This window comes from Carassius carassius, chromosome 42 (assembly GCF_963082965.1).
Source record: "Carassius carassius chromosome 42, fCarCar2.1, whole genome shotgun sequence".
Taxonomy (NCBI): domain Eukaryota; kingdom Metazoa; phylum Chordata; class Actinopteri; order Cypriniformes; family Cyprinidae; genus Carassius; species Carassius carassius.
In genome coordinates, this window is record NC_081796.1 from 26,796,405 (window position 1) to 26,819,923 (window position 23,519).

At 42.2% G+C, this 23,519-nt stretch overlaps 2 protein-coding genes across 2 annotated transcripts in view; both read right to left on the minus strand.

Moving 5' to 3' along the window:
• Positions 1 to 23,519, minus strand: part of LOC132124468 (nuclease EXOG, mitochondrial-like) — a 344,294-nt gene that overhangs the window by 101,911 nt on the left and 218,864 nt on the right. The window lies entirely within an intron of this gene.
• On the minus strand, positions 16,506 to 17,818 carry LOC132124461 (uncharacterized). Its single transcript, XM_059535468.1, has 2 exons — positions 17,196 to 17,818; positions 16,506 to 17,087 (listed from the first exon to the last, which is right to left on the minus strand). The coding sequence occupies exons 1-2, from the start codon at positions 17,753 to 17,755 to the stop codon at positions 16,604 to 16,606; spliced, it is 1,044 nt and encodes a 347-aa protein (XP_059391451.1). The 5' UTR covers positions 17,756 to 17,818; the 3' UTR covers positions 16,506 to 16,603.

Here is a 23,519-nt window from a genome sequence, read left to right on the forward strand (position 1 = left end):
GGTGAACTCCCCGTCGTAATTCGAGTAGCTGGTCGACAGGGTCCATACTTGGCCAAGGTCCTTTAGGAAAGCCGCTGGATCTTTGTGTGTTCAGACCAGGGGCCTCACATTGTGTACGCACAAAACAGGCCACTTCCTACGCAAAAGACGGGATTTATAATTACAAAGTTGATGGGAAAATTTGCGCATCTGCACACAATCTCTGACCCATGCGTACGCACAGTTTTACTACAGTGAGCAAAACAATGAAGTATTTTAAACTCTGTTTTCATTTTGATATAAATAATTAGATTAAAAATGACATTCATTAATGGAGATGAGCACTGAGATCACAAACAGTCAATATGCAGAAGTTAAAGATTATATGAATAGACATATTTGTAGTGGATGTGCTATTTTTTGATTAAACAAAATTGCAGATCTCACGTTATGTGGAAATATTTTTAGTGAGAACAAGGAAATGAAGCATTATCAGCAAAATGGCATAAATGTATTATATTTAAAACTATTAAAATAGCCTACTATTTGGCCAGTGTAAAAGAATGAATCAATTCCTTTCTAAAAAGTTTCTCCGAGAAGTATTTTACACAATTTTGTGTTAATGGATTTTTTTATATATTTATTCTAAAACATAACAAGGATACTGGGTTATTTTTAGAAATGTAAATTGTATGGCAGAAATGGAATTTATAGTCCGTATTTCCCTAATGTCTTGTACCTTTGATGTAGTTAAACGTGGTGTCACATGAATATGGCAATGATATGCAGACAAGGTTATGCATAGTAAAACTACACGTTGCAAGCTCCATACATAGTGATTTCAAGGAGGAGAAGGGGAGGAAATGCATGTACGCACAATCTTTCTCCGACTGGCATTTATAAAAGGATTTTTGCGCAGGTTCTGGTGTGCGAATGGTTTTATAAATCTGAAAACTTTTGTGGATACGCAGAATCTAGCTTTTGTGTGTATGTACACTTTTAGGACAAATTCTAGGTAAAGATTCATAAATGAAGCACTGTCACGGAGACGAACCCCATGATTCCCTCTGCTGGCCAGCAGAGGGCACCCTCACCTGAATACTGACACACACGCATCCACCCATTCATTTACACTGACTACACTACCTTTCCCACAAGCCCCGTCCTTGGACTCTGATCACCGTCACAGGTGCAAACCATCAGGACTAGTGAATATAAGCTGGACTATCACATCAGCACAGCATGAGGAACTCGTCAAAGCCATTCAGAGTCTTCATACAGCTCCCGCGGCCACACCAATGCCGGAAGTGTCCGCCATTGCCCACGCTGCAGAGACGCCATCCCATGTTAATCCCCGTCTCGCTTTCCCGGAGAAATTCAACGGTGACGCCCGCAAATGTAAGGGGTTTCTCCTACAATGCTCATTGTTTGTTGAACAGCAGCCCACGCTGTATTCTACTGATACCGGGAAGATCGCCTTTGTTTGTTCTCTGCTGACTGAGAAAGCACTGGAATGGATTACTGCTGTATGGGGCTCCGATGGATCTGCATTCTCTTCCTTTCATGACTTCCTACAACAGTTCAGAGCAGTATTCAATCATCCTAAGGAGGGAAAAGGAGCTGGAGATCGCTTATTGGAATTATCTCAAGGCAGAATGACGGCGGCTGATTATGCCCTACGATTTCGCACACTGGCGGCACAGACCAACTGGGTGAACGACACGTTAAAGGTACTCTTTCGCAAGGGTCTGAATTATGATCTTCAAGCTGAGCTAGCATCCAGAGACGAGGGCAGAGACCTTAATAGCTTCATTGAACTTACCATTTCCATTGACAATCTGCAACGTGCCCGACGATCCAGTTCTCGTCGGACTGACCGCCCAGTTTTCATGCCGTATAATGAACCTACTGAACCCATGCAGATTAATACTTACCATCTGTCTGTTGAGGAGAGAGATCAACGCATCTCTAATCGACTATGCATGTACTGTGACTTACCTGGCCATCAACGTAACAACTGCCCTACTCGTGCATCTACCTGCTCACAACGCTCGGTGAGTACTCCTCTCACTTCCATGTGTGATACACAGTGTGTAAGCATTCCAGTTGAATTATGGATAAACGATAAACAAATCATTACCTCTGCTTTACTCGATTCTGGGGCTGCTGGCAATTTCATTTCTGAGGAGTTTGCTAAGAAATATGACATTTGACTGATTTCATGCTCTACCTTTCTCTCAGTGGAGACAATAGATGGTCGACCACTGGGTTCTGGATCCATCACTCACCTCAATCGCAAACTATTGATGGCGGCTGGTTTACTTCACAAGGAGAGGATTCAATTCTACATTCTCCCCACATTTCACCCTCCCGTGATTCTTGGACTACCCTGGTTACGTCTTTATAATCCACAGATTTCCTGGAGAGAGGGCCAAATTGTGAGATGGAGCAATCATTGTCAACAGAACTGTCTTTCTCTGGTCAAACCCATTCCTGTCTGTTCCGTGTCACTCTCTCCAGCACGAGAGTCCATTCTCGACCTTCCAGAGGAATATGCTGATCTTATAGAGGCTTTCAGTAAGGAGCAAGCCAACACCTTACCTCCCCACCGTAAATATGACTGTGCAATCGATCTTCTGCCAGGGCATTCTCCTCCAAAGGGTCGCATCTTCCCATTGTCTCAACCTGAGTCCGAAGCCATGAAGGATTACATCAATGAAGAGCTCCAGAAAGCTTTCATCAGACCATCCACATCCCCTGCTTCATCCGGGTTCTTTTTCGTGAAGAAGAAGGATGGTGGTCTCTCCGCCCTCGCATTGATTATCGTGTACTAAACAAAATAACTGTTAAATTCAGATACCCACTTCCGCTGGTTCCTCCAGCCCTTGAACAGCTCCGCACTGCCCAGTACTACAACAAGCTGGATCTGAGGTGTGCATACAATCTCATTCGCATTAGAGAGGGAGATGAATGGAAGACAGCCTTCTCCACAACCACTGGACACTACGAATATCTTGTGATGCCGTTCGGACTGGTCAATAGTCCATCTGTGTTTCAATCATTCATTAACAAGGTCTTCAGAGACATGCTGAACAAATCTGTGATCGTGTATATTGATGACATACTGATCTATTCCAACACACTTCCAGAACATGTACAACACGTCTGATCAGTTCTTCAACGCCTCATCAAGTACCAGTTATACGCCAAGGCCGAGAAATGCGAATTCCACACGACTTCAACCACATTCTTGGGGTACATAATCAGTCCCGGAGGGGTGGCCATGGACGAAAGGAAGGTCAACGCCGTTCTTAACTGGCCTGAGCCCGCAACACTCAAGGAATTACAGCGATTTCTAGGATTCGCTAACTTCTACAGAAGATTCATCCGAAACTTCAGTACGGTTGTCGCCCCACTTACTTCAATGGTCAAGAGAGGAACTCACCGACTACAATGGTCCGAACCCACTCACATTGCATTTCAAACCCTGAAGCAACGATTCAGCAACGCGCCCATCCTCTGCCACCCTGACCCCTCATTACCTTTCGTTGTCGAGGTTGACGCATCAAACACAGGTATCGGGGCTATCCTGTCCCAACGTCCAGACCCTGCCGCGAAGCTTCATCCCTGTGCCTTTTATTCAAGGAAGCTCAATTCAGCGGAACGCAATTACAGTGTCGGGGACCGGGAACTCCTTGCCATGAAGGCAGCCTTCGAGGTGTGGAGGCACTGGCTAGAGGGATCCACTCACCCGTTTACAGTTCTGACAGATCACAAGAACCTGGAATACTTACGCACCGCCAAACGCCTTAACCCTCGCCAAGCTAGATGGTCCTTGTTCTTCACCCGATTCGACTTCGCTGTAACTTATCGACCCGGCTCCAAGAACACCAAGGTGGATGCGCTCTCACGTCAGTTCACATTTCAATAGATCCAGAACCCATTCTACCTTTTCATGTAGTAGTTGCCCCCATTCAATGGGACATCATGACTCTGCTTCAACAATACAGGGAGCAAAACGAAACCCCAGTGGCCTGTCCAGTCGACCGAATCTTCGTCCCTGAACATTTTCGTGATAAAGTCATCAGTCAAGTTCACTGCCATCCATCATCCGGTCACCCAGGTATCACAGCCACCATTGATCAGCTGGAGAACCGCTTCTGGTGGGAAGCACTACACCAGGACACAGCCAACTACATACAGCAGTGCAACAACTGTTCCATAAATAAATCATCCAAGCAATCTCCCGCCGGCCTCCTTCAACCACTTCCCATTCCACAATGACCCTGGTCTAACATTGGCATAGACTTCATTACGGATCTTCCCAATTCACAAGGCCACACTACCATACTTACCATCATTGATCAATTCTCCAAGGCTTGCAGACTCATTCCACTACCCAAACTACCCACAGCTCTCCAGACTGCAGAACATCTTTGCAATTGGGTCTTTCAGTTATATGGCTTACCCGAGGACATTGTGTCAGACCGAGGACCTCAATTCACCTATCAATTATGGTCAGCCTTCTTCAAAGCCCTGAACGTCAATGTCAGCCTCACCTCTGGTTATCATCCCCAGGCCAATGGACAAGTGGAGAGGCTCAACCAAGAATTGAACCGCTTCCTTAGAACCTACTGCAATCAGAATCAGGACGATTGGGCTAGATACTTACTATGGGCAGAATATGCTCAGAACTCCCTTCTCAAACCCTCCACTGGTCTGACTCCCTTTAAATGTGTCCTGGGATTCCAACCACCAATGTTCCCATGGTCAGGGGATCCAACGAACGTGCCGGCCGTGAATGGCGCGCAGTGAGGAGGTTTGGAATCAGGCTCATGTTCACCTTCAACACGCTGTTCGAAGGCAAAAGAAGCAAGCGGACCGCAGAAGGCGCCCAGGTCCCAACTACCAGCCGGGTCAATGGGTGTGGCTATCAACATGGGACCTCCATCTCCGGCTTCCATGCCACAAACTGAGTCCAAGGTACGTGGGTCCATTCCAGATTACCAGACAAATAACCCCAGTTTCCTTCCGGCTAGCACTTCCTAACACATACCGTATTTCTCCTACTTTTCATGTATCCTTGCTCAAGTCCGCTGCTGGTACCAGAGACGAGGGAGAGGGGAGGTCCCGTGAACAGGCCCCTCAACCCATCACCATTGAGGGCGAGGAGGCTTACCAAGTCCAGGAATTACTCGATTCCAGACGTCGGGGAAGAATCCTGCAGTATCTGGTCGACTGGGAGGGGTACGGTCCAGAGGAATGCTCTTGGGTAAATTCTGAGGATATCCTAGATCCCAATCTCATCTATGAATTTCATCGCTTACATCCTGAAAGACCGGCTCCTCGACCCCGTGGTAGACCCCGACGTCGTTTGCCTCCTCGCGCCAGGAGTCGCTCACAGAGGGGGGGGCTCTGTCACGGAGACAAACCCCGTGATTCCCTATGCTGGCCAGCAGAGGGCACCCTCACCTGAATACTGACACACACGCATCCACCCATTCATTTACACTGACTACACTACATTTCCCACAAGCCCCGTCCTTGGATTCTGATCACCGTCACAGGTGCAAACCATCAGGACTAGTGAATATAAGCTGGACTATCACATCAGTTCAACGCGAAGTCTTGATTTGCTGTGTCTGGCATTTCTGAGCGTTATTACCCGGTTTTGTTTTCCTGTTGCTGATCCTGTCTGATATCCTTCAGGTACCTTTGCTGCCTACCTACCGACCCTTGCTTGTTTACTGGATATTGATTCGCTGCTCTCCCTACGTTGTGGATATTGCTGTTACCGATCATTGCCTGTACGACTTCGAGTTTCTGAATAAAGCCTGCAAATGGATCCCATGTCGAGTTCTGGGCCATTACAAGCACCAGGCAATCAAATCAAGTGTGAAAGCATTAATCTTACTGTCTATATGAGGATTTATTACACACATTTATTATGACATGTTATGTCACTGACAGACGTTCAGCTGCAGTATTCATTCAATTCAAGTTTATTGTATAGCTCTTTTCACAATACAAATTATTTCATAGTAGCTCTACAGGAAATTAAGTTTCTATAATATATTCAGTAGTAGCTTGTCAGTAGTGACTACGTCAAATTGATGTACATATGGCAGAAATGTATGGTAAAATTCAGTTAAAGACAAAATCAAACAGACAATGAACATTATTAACAGCAATGATTATATGTTGCAAATTAAACTTATGTCATGTAATCAAACAAATAATTTCATAAAGACAAAAGAAGAGACTCTATAACATCTCATTGTTACTAATTTATCATGCAGCTCAAAGCATTATGGGTAAAATATCACGTCAATCTATTCTGATTCGTCAACAAAGTTTCACTGATGATCCAGAACCAACCAAAAACCCTGGATAGAGTGGCTGAGTGAATGTGGTCTGGACTGTGTGGATGAGGCTCATTGTGTCAGAGATGCTGTAGAAGGACAGAGTTCCTGCACTGTGATCCACAAACACTCCTATTCTACTGCTGATGGACACTACAGGGACAGAAGTCCATATGTTATTGTGTCCAAATGAGTATCTGGGAGAAGTGCAGTCCAAACTCCAGGACTGATTATTATATCCAAACAACCTTTTATTACCCAATCCCTTCCTGCTGATGCTCCTATATGACACTGATATACGAACACCTCCACTCCACTCCAGCTCCCAGTAACAGCGTCCACACACACTCTCTTTACACAACACCTGATTCACATCAAATCTGTCTGGATGGTCAGGATACGGCTGATCTGTGCCATTGACAGTAATCACTCTGTTGTTCTCAGAGAGACGGAGGCGTTTATTCACTGTGTTCGGATCCAGAGTGAGCTGACGGGAATCTGATGGAGATAAAACAGATCAGAATCAGGAATTATGAATCTGTTTATCTTTTCATGTAGCTGAACTCTTCATGTTCAGTGTATCATCAGTGTCACAGTATAGATGACCTGATATAAGTGCAAATCATCATTTACATCATCAATTATAAAACTCTTCTTTCACCTTCTACAGGAAGAACATGAACACACTCAGAGAGTTTTTCTGCTTGTTTTCTTACTGACTTACATTGTAGGAAGTCGTTCCTGGTTCTGGGAACAATGTTGGTGATTGTGACTGTGGAAATCAACAGACATGTACAGTGTGATTCTCATGAACCTGCATCCATTCCTAAGATATTTCTAATACTTTATTCATGATATGAGACGATGATGGACTCATTTCTGAGAGCAGATGAATCTCCAGGGGTCTCATTTATTAAAATTGCGTACACATAAAATGGGCATAATATATGTGTACGTAATTTCCAGGCACATATCGTGATTTATTCAAAATAAAAGTTGGTGATTGAAAGTGATTCCAAAAAAGTTGGGACACTGTAGAAATTGTGAATAAAAACAGAATGCAATGATGTGGAACTTTCAAATTGCAATATTTTATTCAGAATACAACACAGATGACATATCAAATGTTTAAACTGAGAAAATGTATAATTTTATGGGGAAAATAAGTTGATTTTAAATTTCATGTCATCAACACATCTCAAAAAAGTTGGGACAAGGCCATGTTTACCACTGTGTGGCATCCGCTCTTCTTTTTATAACAGTCTGCAAATGTCTGGGGACTGAGGACACAAGTTGCTCAAGTTTAGGAATAGAAATGTTGTCCTATTCTTGTCTAATACAGGCTTCTAGTTGCTCAACTGTCTTAGGTCTTCTTTGTCGCATCTTCCTCTTTATGATGCGCCAAATGTTTTCTATGGGTGAAAGATCTGGACTGCAGGCTGGCCATTTCAGTACCCGGATCCTTCTTCTACGCAGCCATGATGTTGTAATTGATGCAGTATGTGGTCTGGCATTGTCATGTTGGAAAATGCAAGATCTTCCCTGAAAGAGACGACGTATGGATGGGAGCATATGTTGTTCTAGAACTTGGATATACCTTTCAGCATTGATGGTGCCTTTCCAGATGTGTAAGCTGCCCATGCCACACACACTCATGCAACCCAATACCATCAGAGATACAGGCTTCTGAACTGAGCGCTGATAACAACTTGGGTTGTCCTTGTCCTCTTTAGTCATAATGACATGGCATCCCAGTTTTTCAAAAAGAACTTCAAATTTTGATTCGTCTGACCACAGAAAAGTTTTCCGCTTTGCCACAGTCCATTTTAAATGGACTGCAACAGAGAATGGCACGGTGGATTGTGTTCACCGACAATGTTTTGTGGAAGTATTCCTGAGCCCATGTTTTGATTACCATTACAGTATCATTATCATTCCTGTATGTGCAGTGTCTTCTAAGGGCCGAAGATCACGGGCATCCAGTATGGTTTTCCGGCCTTGACCTTTAGGCACAGAGATTGTGCCAGATTTTCTGAATCTTTGAATGATATTATGCACTGTATATGATGATAATATCAAACTCTTTGTAATTTTCCTCTGAGAAACTCCTTTCTGATATTGCTCCATTATTTCACGTTGCAGCATTGGGGGAATTGGTGATCCTCTGCCCATCTTGACGTCTGATAGACACTGCCACTCTGAGAGGCTCTTTTTGTACCCAATCATGTTGCCAATTGACCTAATAAGCTGCAAATTGGTCCTCCAGCTGTTTCTTATATGTACATTTAACTTTTCTGGCCTCTTATTGCTACCTGTCCCAACTTTTTTGGAATGTTTAGCTCTCATGAAATCCAAAATGAGCCAATATTTGGCATGACATTTCAAAATGTCTCATTTTCAACATTTGATTTTCAGACAATACACTGCAGTAAATATGGGCTTATCTATTTCCACTAAAATAGCTAAAATATTTTTATCATATCAGCAAAACTGCACGCATTTAATTTGATTTGAATTGTTTAAAATAATTGAAATTCTGTTTGGTCAGTGTAAAAGAATGAGATCATCTAAAATATATCTGAGAACTACTTAAAAGGTTAGTTCACCCAAATAGCAAAATTATGTCATTAATAACTTACCCTCATGTTGTTCCAAACCCGTAAGACCTCCGTTTATCTTTGGAACACAGTTTAAGATATTTTAGATTTAGTCCAAGAGCTCTCAGTCCCTCCATTGAAACTGTGTGTACGGTATACTGTCCATGTCCAGAAAGGTAATAAAAACATCTTCAAAGTAGTCCATGTGACATTAGAGGGTCAGTTAGAATTTTTTGAAACATCGAAAATACATTTTGGTCCAAAAACAGCAAAAACTACAACTTTATTCAGCATTGTCTTCTCTTCCGTGTCTGTTGTGAGAGAGAGTTCAAAACAAAGCAGTTTGTCATATCCGGTTCGCGAACGAATCATTTGATGTAACCGGATCTTTTTGAACCAGTTCACCAAATGGAACTGAATCGTTTTAAACGGTTTGCGTCTCCAATATGCATTAATCCACAAATGACTTAAGCTGGTTTTTTTTATGAGGCTGACACTCCCTCTGAGTTCAAACAAACAAATATCCCGGAGTAATTCATGTACTCAAACAGTACACTGACTGAACTGCTGTGAAGAGAGAACTGAAGATGAACACCGAGCCGAGCCAGATAATGAACCAAACATTGACTCGTTCACGAGTCAAGAACCGGTTGCATCGGTTTTCGGATCACCAGTACTTTTTTTTTCGGACAGTTCGATTCAATAAACCAGTTGAAGAAAACGGTTCACCGGTTCTTTTGCGCTCGACGTAATGGCGTCATTGGCGATGATTGCCCTTGATTCAAGCCTTCATTTTTCCCGCGCTCATAACATTAGCACAGAATCAGTTCAGAATAAATCACCAAAAGATTCAGTTCGGTTTAGACTCTCTGTGTGTCAGTCTGCTTCAAGCTGAATCACACATGCGCAGTATCATCAGCTCCTCGGTTCTCGAATCGGACACGTCTGACAGAAACGGTTCTTGACTCGAGAAGGAGTCATTATCTGGCTCGGCTCGGTGTTCATCTTCAGTTCTCTCTTCACAGCAGTTCAGTCAGTGTACTGTTTGAGTAAATGAATTACTCAGGGATATTGGTTTGTTTGAACTCAGAGGGAGTGTCATCCACATTAAAAAAGTTCACAGCTTAAGTCATTTGTGGATTAATGCATATTGGAGACGCGAACCATTTCAAACGATTCAGTTCCATTTGGTGAACTGGTTCAAAAAGATCCGGTTACATCAAATGATTCGTTCGCGAACCGGATTTCACAAACTGCTTTGTTTTGAACTCTCTCACAACAGACAAGGAAGAGAAGACAATGCTGAATAAAGTTGTAGTTTTTGCTATTTTTGGAATGTAACGATAAACTCCATGATCATGGGAAGAAGGAGGCGGACAATCAAATCAAACTTTAATGACAATTATATGTCTTAAGACATATCTTTTTATACAGGCTTTTTTATAATATTTTTATTGAGACTTAAATCCACTTTTTATGTATATGCTGTTTGTTTTGTTGTTTGTTTTTTCTTATGCAGTGACCTGTATATTGCTTGTAAGGTGACCTTGGGTGTTCTGAAAGGCGCCATGAAATAAAATGCATTATTATTATTATTATTAAAATAAAGACAAATAAAAACAAATAAAAAGCACAAATAAAAACCAAATACAAAATAAAGCCCAGGCCTGGTCCTCTCTTGTCCTTTACTGACGTCGCTCCAGTTTTATATCCTTCCATCTCCTCCGTGGGACTCGAGACCGGTGGGTCGAGCAGGTGTCGCTCATCTCCAATCACACCACCGGCCTCGCTCCTGTTCCCACGTCCCTCGGCCCCGCCCTACTCGTCACATGGACCAAAATGTATTTTCGATGCTTCAAAAAGTTCTAACTGACCCTCTGATGTCACATGGACTACTTTGATGATGTTTTTCTTACCTTTCTGGACATGGACAGAATACCATTCACAAAGCTTCAATAGAGGGACTGAGAGCTCTCGGACTAAATCTAAAATATCTTAAACTGTGTTCCAAAGATAAACGGAGGTCTTATTGGTTTGGAACAACATGAGGGTGAGTTATTAATGACATAATTTTTCTATTTGGGTGAACTAACCCTTTAAAACCATGTTTTTGTATGGATATTTTTATTCTATTTATTCTATTTTATTCTATTTTATTTATTCTAAACCATAGCAAGGATACTATTTACCTACTGTCTCCGTGTTAAACATGGTGTCACGTGCATGGGAATTCACATGGAAATGATATGCAGATGAGGTTATGCATAGTAAAACTAGGTGTTGTAAGCTCCATATTTGGTGATTTCGGTGGGGAGACGAGGTGGAGATGAACTTACGCACAATCTTCCCCTGACTGGAATTTATAAAGAGTTTTTTGCGCAGGTCCTGACGTACTTTGACGACTTTTGGGTGTACGCAAAATATAGCTTTTGTGCCTACGTGAAATTTAAGGATGAAATCTACGGAGAGTTTTATAAATGAGACCCCAGGACTTTACCTCTGTCTGAGATCTTCTTGATCTCCTCTTTGCAGAAATCCTCCAGTTTGTCTCTCAGCTGATGGACAGATTCTCTCAGGTCATCAGAAGAGACAAGACAACTGAAGGGATCGTCATTTACGTCTGTAGATTCAGGAGGTGCTGAGAGAGACTGGAAACTCTACAGAAAACAGAAATCAAACTCATCAGCTCCACACTTAACCCAATAACCTGCAGGAACATAAGATTTGTGTGTATCTTGTTGACTTGATCTTTAGTAACTCACCTCAATCCAGCACTTTCACTGCATCATCTTCATTCTTCTCATATTCATTATATCACATTAGAGCTACAGATTCTAGTATTTGCCACTTACACTATCTGTGAAACTTCTAGGAAATAGTTTGGATAAAGATCTGCTAAAAACATCAATGTCCATCTAACAGCTCCAGTGGCGGCTCGTCGGGGGAGGCAGGGGAGGCACCGCTTCACCATGATTTTGAGGTTTTTTACTAAAAGCAACCAAAAAGCCATTTTAATGTGGTTAAGCAAATAATAATGATAATAATAATAAATATAGCTGCAAGCAGCAATAACGGGGCCAAGCACTACAGAAGCAAGCTTCAGACGAATGGCAGGAATGAGTAATTAAAACCGTTTTAAGATTATTTTAGGCAAAATGGCTTGAAAACAATAAACACAACAACTAGTAATAGGATTTATTGGCTTATAACGTGTAACCAATAGGTGGCGCTGTTACCAAATTAGTTTGGAATGGTCCGTGTGAGGTGACAATGACACATATAAAGTTTGGTGCAAAAATGTCAAAGCTTTGCTGAGATACAGCCTCAAATGCATGTTGGCATCCTTCCAGCAAATTCGTTGATGCGCTAAATGAGAACCGTTTCGTAAATCGACACGAAATCCATATCTTTTAGGTGGCTCAGACTGAAGATGATATGATTCAATTTTGGTGAAAATTGGACGAAGGGTTGATGAGGAGTTCGAAAAAGTAGGTTTTAACTGAAATTCAAGATGTTGGACAGGAACTTTGGCCAAATAAGGAAAACTTGGTATCTATGTTCTTGGCTTGAGCCAAGGAATCTATTAAAAGCAGCATTTCAATTAAAAGCGACATTAGCCAGACAATAGCCAGATTTATTCAAAAGTTATTGGCCTTTTTGACATTTTGTTATAACTTTTGACCACTAGGTGGCGCTGTTTCGAAATATTTTGAGTACCTTCAGGGGATGGTGTTGTTGGCACATTCTGAGTTTCGTAATATTACACCAATGCATTTGTTTAGTATAGCATTCTATTTCAGAAAACTTTATTGAAGTTAATGGGAATTTCATGTTTTGTTCTATTATAGCGCCACCAAGAGGCTCAGTCCCACCATTTTTTTTATTTGTCATCAGAGTGAGCATTGGGCATTGGCAAATAACTATCGACCTATGTTTTCGAACTTCTGACGGTGGTTTCGTCTCGATCAGACAAGCGGTTTCGAAGATATAGCCAAATGGTTTTTAAGTGCTAAATCACAACACTACACAAACCGTAAGGCAAAACCTAGCATGTTTGGTATCGTAGGACTCGGTAAGGATTCAGGAGTTGAATTTGATGAGTCTCGTGAAAATAAGTCGACCACACCCAGAGTTATAAGCATTTTAAAAAAGATGATCACCACTAGGTGGCGTTGTTTCGAAACTTCTCACGCTCCTTCAGCACATTGTGCTGATGACCCATACCATGTTTCGTAACAATCCGTTGATGCGTTCTTAAAATACAGCATTTTAGCACAAAATTCAAAATGGCCGACAGTCAAAATGGCCGAAATGGTAAAATTGGATATCAGTCGACTCTGCATCTTGCCCTGAATCTAACAAGATCATAAAAAGATAATTTTATGATTTTTGGACAAACTGTTTAGAAGTTATAAGCAAAAATAGCAATTTTTCATATCTCCGGACCAGTAGGTGGCGCTGCGCTGAAACGCAACAAGTAGCCTCGGGTCATGCTTGTTATGACATGTACCAGGTTTGGTCTGAATACGATAAATCGTTGCAGAAATACAGCCTTACAACCATTTTTGTAAGCGTTACCTAAAATTTGTTTGAGCGTTTATCGAAAACGGTTTGACGAATCAATTAGATTTGCATAACTTTTGGTCAGCACTGACTGAAGATGATCTGGTTCAATTTTCGTGTGAATCGGACAAACCGTCTAGGATGAGTTCAAAAAAAGTAGGTTTTTCAAAAAATTCAAAATGGCGGCCATCTTTCTATGATGGAAAGGGACTTCATAGGGTGTAATCGAATCGTCATGAGCTCAGGAATCAGAGGAAAAAAGAATTTTGTTGATTGGCCTTACAGTTCAAAGGTTATTAGCAAAATAAAAGTGAAACTTTGGACAGTTGGTGGCGCTAGAGGGAATGACTTAGACACACCAAAATTGGTGTATTTAATGTTGGGACTGTCCTCTAACAGAATGTCAAACCAAAACAACTTTCCCGCAATCGGTTCTATGGGCTGCTATAGACTCCCAGTCGGTGCTTGGCCCCTAATAATAATCGGCAGGGATCCGAGAACAATACAATTAGTGTGCCTCCTCTATTTTTAAACCCACGAGCTGCCACTGAACAGATTGTAGGGTTGAGTAGATTTGCTTAGGAAAGGCATAGATTAGAATGAACATTTATAACTTTAGAGCAGTTAGAGAAATTTCAAAAGGACCCTTGAAGGGTAATGAAGTGTGGTGGCGCTAGTGGTGTTTGACAGCCAAATATATCTTCAAGAAGAAAGAGCTCAGAGAAAGAGACTTTCAGAGCTGAAAGTCATTTTTAAGTGGTGTCTCTTTCAAAAAAGATGATCAGATGAGAGTCTGACTGATGAATATATAATAAGACGCTATTTCTCTGTGAGTCTCTGTGACAGCAGGATCTGCTCAAGTCCACTATGATCCTGTTCTTCTAGATCTGTGTTACCTGCAGGAACTGGATGTGATGTGTGTGTGAAAGCTGCTCCAGCTCAGCTTCTCTCCTCCTCAGATCATTGATCTCCTGCTCCAGTCGCTCCAGTCGTCCTTCAGCTCGACTCACTGCAGTCTTATCCTGATCTCTGATCAGTCGTATCAGCTCAGAGCAGCTTCTCCCAATGGAGCGGATGAGCTCAGTAAAGATCCTCTCACTGTCCTCCACTGCTGTCTGTGCAGAGCGCTGTTAGGACACACAGTGATTCAGCTTCAGTGAGTCTGAACTGAGACGGAGACAAACTTCTCTTCTTCTCCAGACTCACCTTATGAGACTCCACAGTCTCTCGCAGCTGCTGGAGATATTTCTCTCTCTGCTGGAACCGTCTCCGCATTTTCATCAGCTGCTTCTGCAGGACAAACAGATGATAGTGAATCTCACAGAAAACTACTGGCTCATAATGATGATTATAATCATAATCATCATAAGTGTTTCTGCATCTCCGGCTCTATACAGAAAACAAGTCTTGAGTATTACACTGAGTATTAACTTGATCAGTAGTTTTAAATACCTGTTTCTCTGTCCTCTGTGCTGCAGCTGATACAGTGTTGTGGTTTTTATGGTCATCCATACACAGCACACATATACATTTCTGATCTGTGCGACAGAAAACCTCAAGGAGCTTCTCATGTTTCTGGCAGATCATCTCCTGCAGTCGTCCAGTGGCTTCAGTCAAATTGTGTCTCTTTCCTTTAAACCAACTCTCGTGTTGTTCGAGGTGATTCTGACAGTAAGAGTTCAGACACATCATACAAGATTTGACAGCTTTGTATTTTCTTCCGGCACAGACATCACACCGCACATCTCCAGCTCCAGTGTCACAGTCAGCAGGACGTTTCCTCTTCTTCAGTTTCGTCACCAGTTCAGCCAGCATGGTGTTTCTAGCTAAAGCAGGTCTTGGACTGAAGGTCTCTCTGCACTGAGGACAGCTGTAGACTCTCATCTGACCCTCCTGATCCCAGCGGTCTGTAATACAGCTTTTACAGTAACTGTGTCCACACTGGATGGTCACTGGATCCTTCAGGAGATCCAGACACACTGAACACATGAACTCATCCTGAGAAAAGCTGGCTTCTGCCATTTTACTGCATTAATACAGAGACACAACACAGAACAGCTCAACTACACTTCAGTTTCTCTTTCCTTTAAGTCATGTGATTCTGGTTTCCTGTGTTTATGTTTGTGTTTGAGTGACGTGTAAAATATGTGTGTCTGTGAGTCTGTACATAATGAAATGTCTACTAGATGTCAGTTTCAGACAAACACTCAAAAAGTACCAGCGACAAAGAAGCAGGACATTAGCCTTGAAAACATGACCAACCACCATCCACTGTTAATCAGTGCTGGGTAGATTACTAACAAATTGTAGCTTGTTACTGATTACATATTATATGATAAAAACTGTAGTTAGTAACTGTAGTGGCAGTGGCACCTATTTGCGTCTAATTCTTCTGTACCTCCTTTTGAAGTCAGTCAAATTGTAACCAGTATTTGAAACACGAGCAAACAACAATCTTCTTTTAAAATGTTTACTTCAAAAACATTAATAAAAACTGTTACATAGACATGGTACGCACGGTCAAAAAACTGTGTTGCTTCCAACGTCTCTAACTTCAAAACTGAAACTATCCAATCGCTTACGTTATGACGTAGTGCGATCTGACTGGAAGCTCAAAATAATTAAATATAACCAGATCTAAACATTACTAAATATGCATTTTAAACCAAAAAATTTCTTATGAATTTTCATGAAATATTTTCTTATTATTTTTAATAATTATTATTTCAGATGAACTAATCCTTATGTGGCTCTTACATTACCCGGCCCCTAATTGGTTAGGCAAAAAGACTAAGCAATTATAAACTTAAACACTGAGAGCCAAACAATTTCTAAATGTCCATAAACTATCAACTTGTTTCTTCTTTCTTCACTCTTCAGACATCGCCTCTTCCAACAAGCACAGTTTGTTTACAGGCCTTTCCAGAGTGTTGGTCTTGGTCTTTATTTTGACTCTTCTAACTGTTCCGGCAACGTTTCAACTACCTTTCCCATGAGCCAGGAGTTCCGTGGGGAAGAACTATCCACTAGTAACACGACATCTTCTGTCATGAAGTTTCTTCTTGGCTTTAACCATTTCTGGCGTTCCTGAAGAAGTGAAAGTTATTCACGCGTCCATCTAGTCCAAAATAAATCCACAAGATATTGAACTTGCTTCCATCTCTTTCTTGTGTACATGTCATCTTTGCTGAAAATCCCTGGAGGCATGTTGGGTTGAGATTTCAACAGCAGTAAATGATTGGGTGTTAGAGGTTCTAAGTCATTCACATCATCTGAAACAGTTGTAAGCGGCCTACCGTTGATAATGCTTTTGACCTCACACATTATTGTCAGAAGACAATCATTGTTCACTGCTTGCTCTTTCAGAAGGGAGTTAAGGATTCTTCGCACAGTCCGAATTTGTCTTTCCCAAACCCCGCCTTGGTGCGAAGCAGCTGGGCTATTGAATATCCACTTTATTCCCTTTGGTTGCAAGGCCTTTTCAATCTTGTCATTATCCAGCCGTTGAATGGCTTCTCTCAACTCTCTTTCAGCGGCCACAAAATTTGTGCCGTTGTCAGAACGCATGATGGTAACTTGACCTCTCCTGCACATAAAGCGACGAATTGCATTAATGCAAGAGTCGGTGTCAAGGCTATCTGCAACTTCGATGTGCACCGCTCTGAGAGTGAGACAAGTGAACATCACGCCGTACCTTTTGACTGTACTCCGGCCCCGCTTGACATCAAATGGCCCGAAGAAATCAACACCGGTATTTGTGAAAGGAGGCTTATCTGGCAAGAGCCTATCTTCAGGCAGTTTTGCCATCTTTTGTTCACCAACCTTTCCATTAATCCTGCGACACACTGTACATTTGTTGATTATCTTTCGAACTGCAGAATTGGCTTGTGGGATCCAGTACCTGCATCTCAGTTGTGCCAAGACATAACTGCGTCTGCAGTGTCCTGTTCTTTCGTGTATATCTCTCAAAATCAATGTAGCAACTCTGCTGTGTTTTGAAATAATTGCTGGATGTTTAGCATTTTCTGGCATGGCAGACTTATTGAGTCTTCCGCCAACCCTTAACGTGCCATCTTGAAGAATCGGATCCAATTTAAACAGCTGACTGCTGCGACTAAGCTGTTTACCTTTCTCCAGTACTTGGATTTCTTCTCCAAACTGCTGTCTTTGACTGAATTTGATTATTTCCGATTCTGCGACATCCAGATCATCCAAAGTAAGTGATTTCTTTTCTGTTGCTTTCAATTTCTTCATTTGTTGTTCTAATTTTGATCTTGCTTTTTCAGGGTCCTTTTCGGTTTCCCTGATCTTTCTTGATACTTCCTTTCTTTCTTCTTTCAGTTTGCAAAGATTTTCCTTTACCTTTAAAATCCAGGCCACTGATCTTTTTAGTTTATGCCAGTCTGAGTAATAGCTGATCAGTTTGTCGATCGGTTCCATGTTTTCTTCAACTTTGATCATGTTGACTGTAGCTCCATTCTTAACTTCTCGATCATTTTGAAGGCTTTCCTTCCTTCGCACAGGCTGTTTCGACCAATCACATTCATTGTTCAGCAAGAACTCCGGCCCATTGATCCAGGTTCCTCCTTGTGTCAAACTTTTAGCTTTCAGGCCCCTGCTGGCTTGATCTGCAGGATTTTCCGTTGTTCTGACATACTTCCATTGTGATGGCTTGGTTGCTTCTCGAATCAACGAGATTCTGTTCGCAACGAAGGTTTTGAAACGAGCAGTTTCACTGTCAATATATCTGAGCACAGTAGTACTGTCTGTCCAAAAAATTGATTGTTGCAATGGAACTTGAAGCTCTTGATGTAACATCTTGTCTATTTTGACAGCGACAACTGCTGCTGTCAACTCAAGTCTGGGAATGGTGACCAGTTTGAGTGGAGCCACTCTTGCCTTTCCCATGAGGAATGCACAATGCTTCTCACCTTGGCTATTCTCTAACAGCAGATAAGACACAGTGCCGTATGCAGACTCAGAAGCGTCTGAAAAATGATGTAACTGTGCTGCTGTAGTGCATCCAAAATCTGTAGGCTTCAAACACCTGCTCACATGGAAGGTAGAGAGATGACTGACATCTTCAATCCATCTTTTCCAAACTTCAGCGTGTTTTCCACCAATGTTCTCGTCCCATCCATATTGTTCTTTACAAAGATCTTTCAGCAGGAGTTTAGCAGGCAAGATGACCGGAGCCAGAAAGCCAAGGGGGTCGTAGATAGAATTCACGACTGATAAAATGCCTCTTCTGGTCATCGGCTTGTCTTGCAGCTTCATACTGTAAGTGAAAGTATCAGTTTCTGTGTCCCACTGTACACCGAGGGTCCTCTCGACTGGCAAAGTGTCATGTCTTAGATCCAGGTATTTCACTTCGCTGGCTCTATGCACTTCAGGGATTGTCATTAACACCTTCCTGCTATTGCTCATCCACTTTGTTAAAGTGAATCCTCCGCTGGCACAAAGGGTACGAAGATCTTTAGCAAGGGTCACTGCATCTTCTTCCTTAGCTACACTCCTCAGACAGTCATCTACGTAGAAGTTACGCAGAACTGTCTGGACAGCTTCTGGAGATACATCAGCCTTGTGATCTTCAGCAGTTCTTTTTAGTGCATATGAGGCAACACTTGGTGAAGAAGTGGCTCCGAAGAGGTGCACAATCATTCGGAATTCCTCCACAGGCTCGTTCAACTTGCCGTTGGGCCACCAAAGAAAATGGAGTAGGTCTGCGTCACGCTCCAGCACCTTGACCTGATAAAACATCGACTCGATGTCTGCCATTATAGCTACTGGCTCTTCACGAAATCTTAAAAGCACACCAACTAACGTGTTGGTCAAGTCAGGTCCTTGGAGCAGTTCGCTGTTCAGAGACCTATCCTGAAATGAAGCTGTGCAGTCGAAGACCACCCGCAACTTTTGTTTCTTCGGGTGATACACCCCATGATGTGGTATGTAAAACAGCCTGTTGTCGTCACGGTTCAGCTGATGGACTGGAACTTGGACAGCATACCCTTTTTCAATGATGGTCTCCATAAAGCTCTTGTACTCTTGAAAAAATTCAGGATTCTTCTTGAACCTTCTAAGCAAACTGTCTATGCGCTGTTCCGCCACACAACGGTTATTTGGCATTTGAAGCTTCTCATTCCTTAGTGGCAGTCCAATGCTGTAATGCCCGTTCTCAAAAATTGTGGTTTTCTGCACAGACTGCAAAAACTGTTTGTCTTCACAAGACATCTCCTCTTGGTCATCGTAGTTACGCTCTGAAAGTGAAAGTGAAGTGACATTCAGCCAAGTATGATGACCCATACTCAGAATTTGTGCTCTGCATTTAACCCATCCGAAATGCACACACACAGAGCAGTGAACACACACACACACACTGTGAGCACACACCCGGAGCAGTGGGCAGCCATTTATGCTGCGGCGCCCGGGGAGCAGTTGGGGGTTCAGTGCCTTGCTCAAGGGCACCTAAGTTGTGGTATTGAAGGTGGAGAGAGAACTGTACATGTACTCCCCCCACCCACAATTCCTGCCAGCCCGGGACTCGAACTCACAACCTTTCGATTGGGAGTCCGACTCTCTAACCATTAGGCCACTGGAAAATCAGTGTTATACTGTTGGACCAGCAGCTTCTCAATCTCCATCACAGAAATTCTGTTTACTGAAAAAGTAGGCGTTTTATTCATTGCATCATTCAGTTCCTTTCTTACAGGCCCATTCACAACCCAGCCAATGGCAGTCTTCACAGCATAAGGGCCTCCATCCTCAGCATTAATAACATGCCATGGTTCCATTGCTCTTGAACAGTTAGCTCCAATAAGCAGGCCTACATCAGCTTCTATCTCTGGCAAGTGTACTTCATTGAGATAAGGCCACTTTTGGATATCTGACCTTTTAGGTATGTTCTCGACATGAACAGGTATGTTGCTACGAGTAAACACCTTAGGTAGATCAATGAACTTGGTGTCTTCCAGCCCACACACTTCCAAGTCTGATATGACGAAACTGTTCATGAGCTTCTGTTCTCCAGGTTTGTCTTGACCCATGGTGCTAAGAAGTATTCGTGTCGGTCTCCCTTTAAGGTTTAGTTTCCTTTGCAGGTCTTCTGTGCAGAACGTTGCTGTGCTTCCCGGGTCCAGAAAGGCGTATGTTTCAACACACTTGTCACTCCTTTTCGATTTTATCTTCACCGGTACTATTGACAGCACACATTCTGCTTCTCCGGTCCCCGTGAGGCTACAGGACTCTTGCAAAATAGAAACTTGAGCACAAGATACTTCACTTCCATGACGACCATCTTTCTTTTCAGGTGAGACGGAACCTTCTTCCTTCATTATGTGCAGAATGTCTGGATGCTTCAAAGCACACTCTTTACACTCAATTCTTCTTTTGCAGAATTTGCTAAGATGACCCGGAACTAAACATCCAAAACACAAGCCCTTCAGTTTTAAGAAATCCACACGCTCCTTATGTGGTTGATGTTTGATTTTGCTGCACGAGGCAAGGGTATGTGATTGCTGGCAAAACAAACACGGCTTCTCAAAGGCACTCACAGTTTTAATTGAATTTGTTGGCTTAACATGCGTTTCTTGAGGCCCTTTGCTTTCGGTGAAACATTTGTTGCGAAACTGCTTCCACGGACCTGTCTTTTTCCATGATGCTTTTCTTTTTGGTCAATCTTTCCACTTGAGATTGGACGGCTGTCTGCGATATTTCCAAAGAGGGGATCCATTGCTATTCTAGCTTGCCGGTCTATGTAACTCACCAAATCAGCAAACTTTGCTCTTCTGCCTCTTCGCTCTTTTATGTCATAAGCTTCAGCACGCCAACGTTCTTTCAGTTTATATGGTAACTTAGACACCACTGTACGTAAGTTGGTTGGGTTATCCATCTCCTCTAAGAATTCAATGTCTTCCATAGTATTGCGACATCCAATCAAAAACATTGCATAGGCGCTCAATGCTTTCCCATCATCAGATTTCACTTGAGGCCATTTGAGTGCTTTGTCAATGTACGCGCTGGCAATCCGTAATTCATCCCCATAATGCTTATGAAGTAGTCACTTCGCCTCGCAGTAGTCTTTGTTTGGCATCATATGAGCACAGCTGCGAACAAGCTCTTGAGGTTCACCGGCCGCAAATTGTTCCAAGAAGTACAATTTGTCTTGATCATTGCTGGTTTTCTGCTCTATTGCGTGCTCAAACGCCCTCATGAAAGACTTGTATTGTAGCGCATCACCCTTGAACACAGGAATGTCCTTGGTTGGTAGATGAGATAGCTGCTGTTGTTTTACTAGTAGCTCAGTGATTACATTCTGTTTTTGCATAACCGCTATTATGTCATCACCTCTGTTAGATTGCGCATTTGACACATAATTGGAGACCGGTTGAGATTGATGTATTCGGGAGTGCTGAGTTTGTGGTTGAACATGAGTGTTTGTATTAGCTTGCTGTGGAAGCAAAATGCTAGTTCTTTCCTTCACGTGTCCACCTTGTAGCTTTTGTACTGCCGAATAGCTACTTAAACCATCTTCAGATCTTTCATATTCTTTAAGCACCCTTAATTTTGCTTTACTCTCAGCTAACGCAGTTTCCAGCACCAACTCTTCCTTTTCAGCTTTGATTTTAGCTGCTTCAAACTCAAGCTGTTGCATTTTCTTTAATGCTGCAGCACGTTCAAGCAGGGCTGCATGTTCTGCTTCCTGTCTAGCTCTTGCTGACGATACTCGTGACACAGCTGAGGTGCGACTGATTTGTGATCCACGTGTGCTGGCATGTGTGACATCACTGACCCCCACTTGTGAAACACTGTCATTTGGTTTAACAGTTTCTTGCAGATAATCAACCACATTTTCTTCTTGCAGCACATTTTCCACTGGCAGAATGGGTTCAAACTCAGATGCAATCCAATTTTTTGTAGTTTTCATAAATCCTCTAATTACTGCCATTTTAGGTTCAAACCAGATCTCTTGATCAGCTGTTTTTTCATCTTCAGTCAAAAGATTTGCAACTTCTTTGTTGAGACGATTAAACTCATTTAGTGATGTTGCAAAGTCATTTTCCATCATGTTTTTCATCCTTTGTAAATTTTGAGCATCACTCATCATTGATTCCAACTCCTTTTTTTGCTTGTCAGAATTCCTAATGTTCTTCTTCTCAGTGCAATGCACCTCTGCAATCTCTCTTCTAATGCCTTCTCTGTCAGCTTTTGTGACCTTCCCTTTTTTATTGTATCCTCAATACATCTTTTTTCATCTTCCTCAGCCATCTTACAAATAGCAGAGTTAATGCTTTAGTTGTATGCAAACGTTTCAAACACTTTCTTCAAAGGTACTTTTCTAGATAAACAGAGTGCAAAACAACTTCTTAAAGATCGCCATAACTCCACATTGACTGAATCAGAGCTTGCAATAAGCATACGTTTTTACAGGGAGATGTTGATCTACCTTTTCTCTTCAAAACTCACTCATTATCCTCGTGCGTCCGTATCACGTCTTTTGAAGAAAAAAGTCCTCACTTTGGCTGCCGATTGGTGCATGTCGATCCGTCACGGGTCTCTTGAGCAAAACTGACCCGGTTCTGTGGCTTGTTTGTCGCGCTAAAGTCCAATCCGCTGCTTTCTCGACAACAAGCTAGCCACGTCCTCGTTATCCAGGTAATCCAGCGCCGTTATTAGCGAGTTTTTTGATTATGTAGTGGCAGTGGCACCTATTTGCGTCTAATTCTTCTGTACCTCCTTTTGAAGTCAGTCAAATTGTAACCAGTATTTGAAACACGAGCAAACCACGATCTCCTTTTAAAATGTTTACTTCAAAAATATAAAATAAAAACTGTTACATAGACATGGTACGCACGGTCAAAAAACTGTGTTGCTTCCAACGTCTCTAACTTCAAAACTGAAACTATCCAATCGCTTACGTTATGACGTAGTGCAATCTGACTGGAAGCTCAAAATAATTAATTATAACCAGATCTAAACATTACTAAATATGCATTTTAAACCAAAAAATTTCTTATGAATT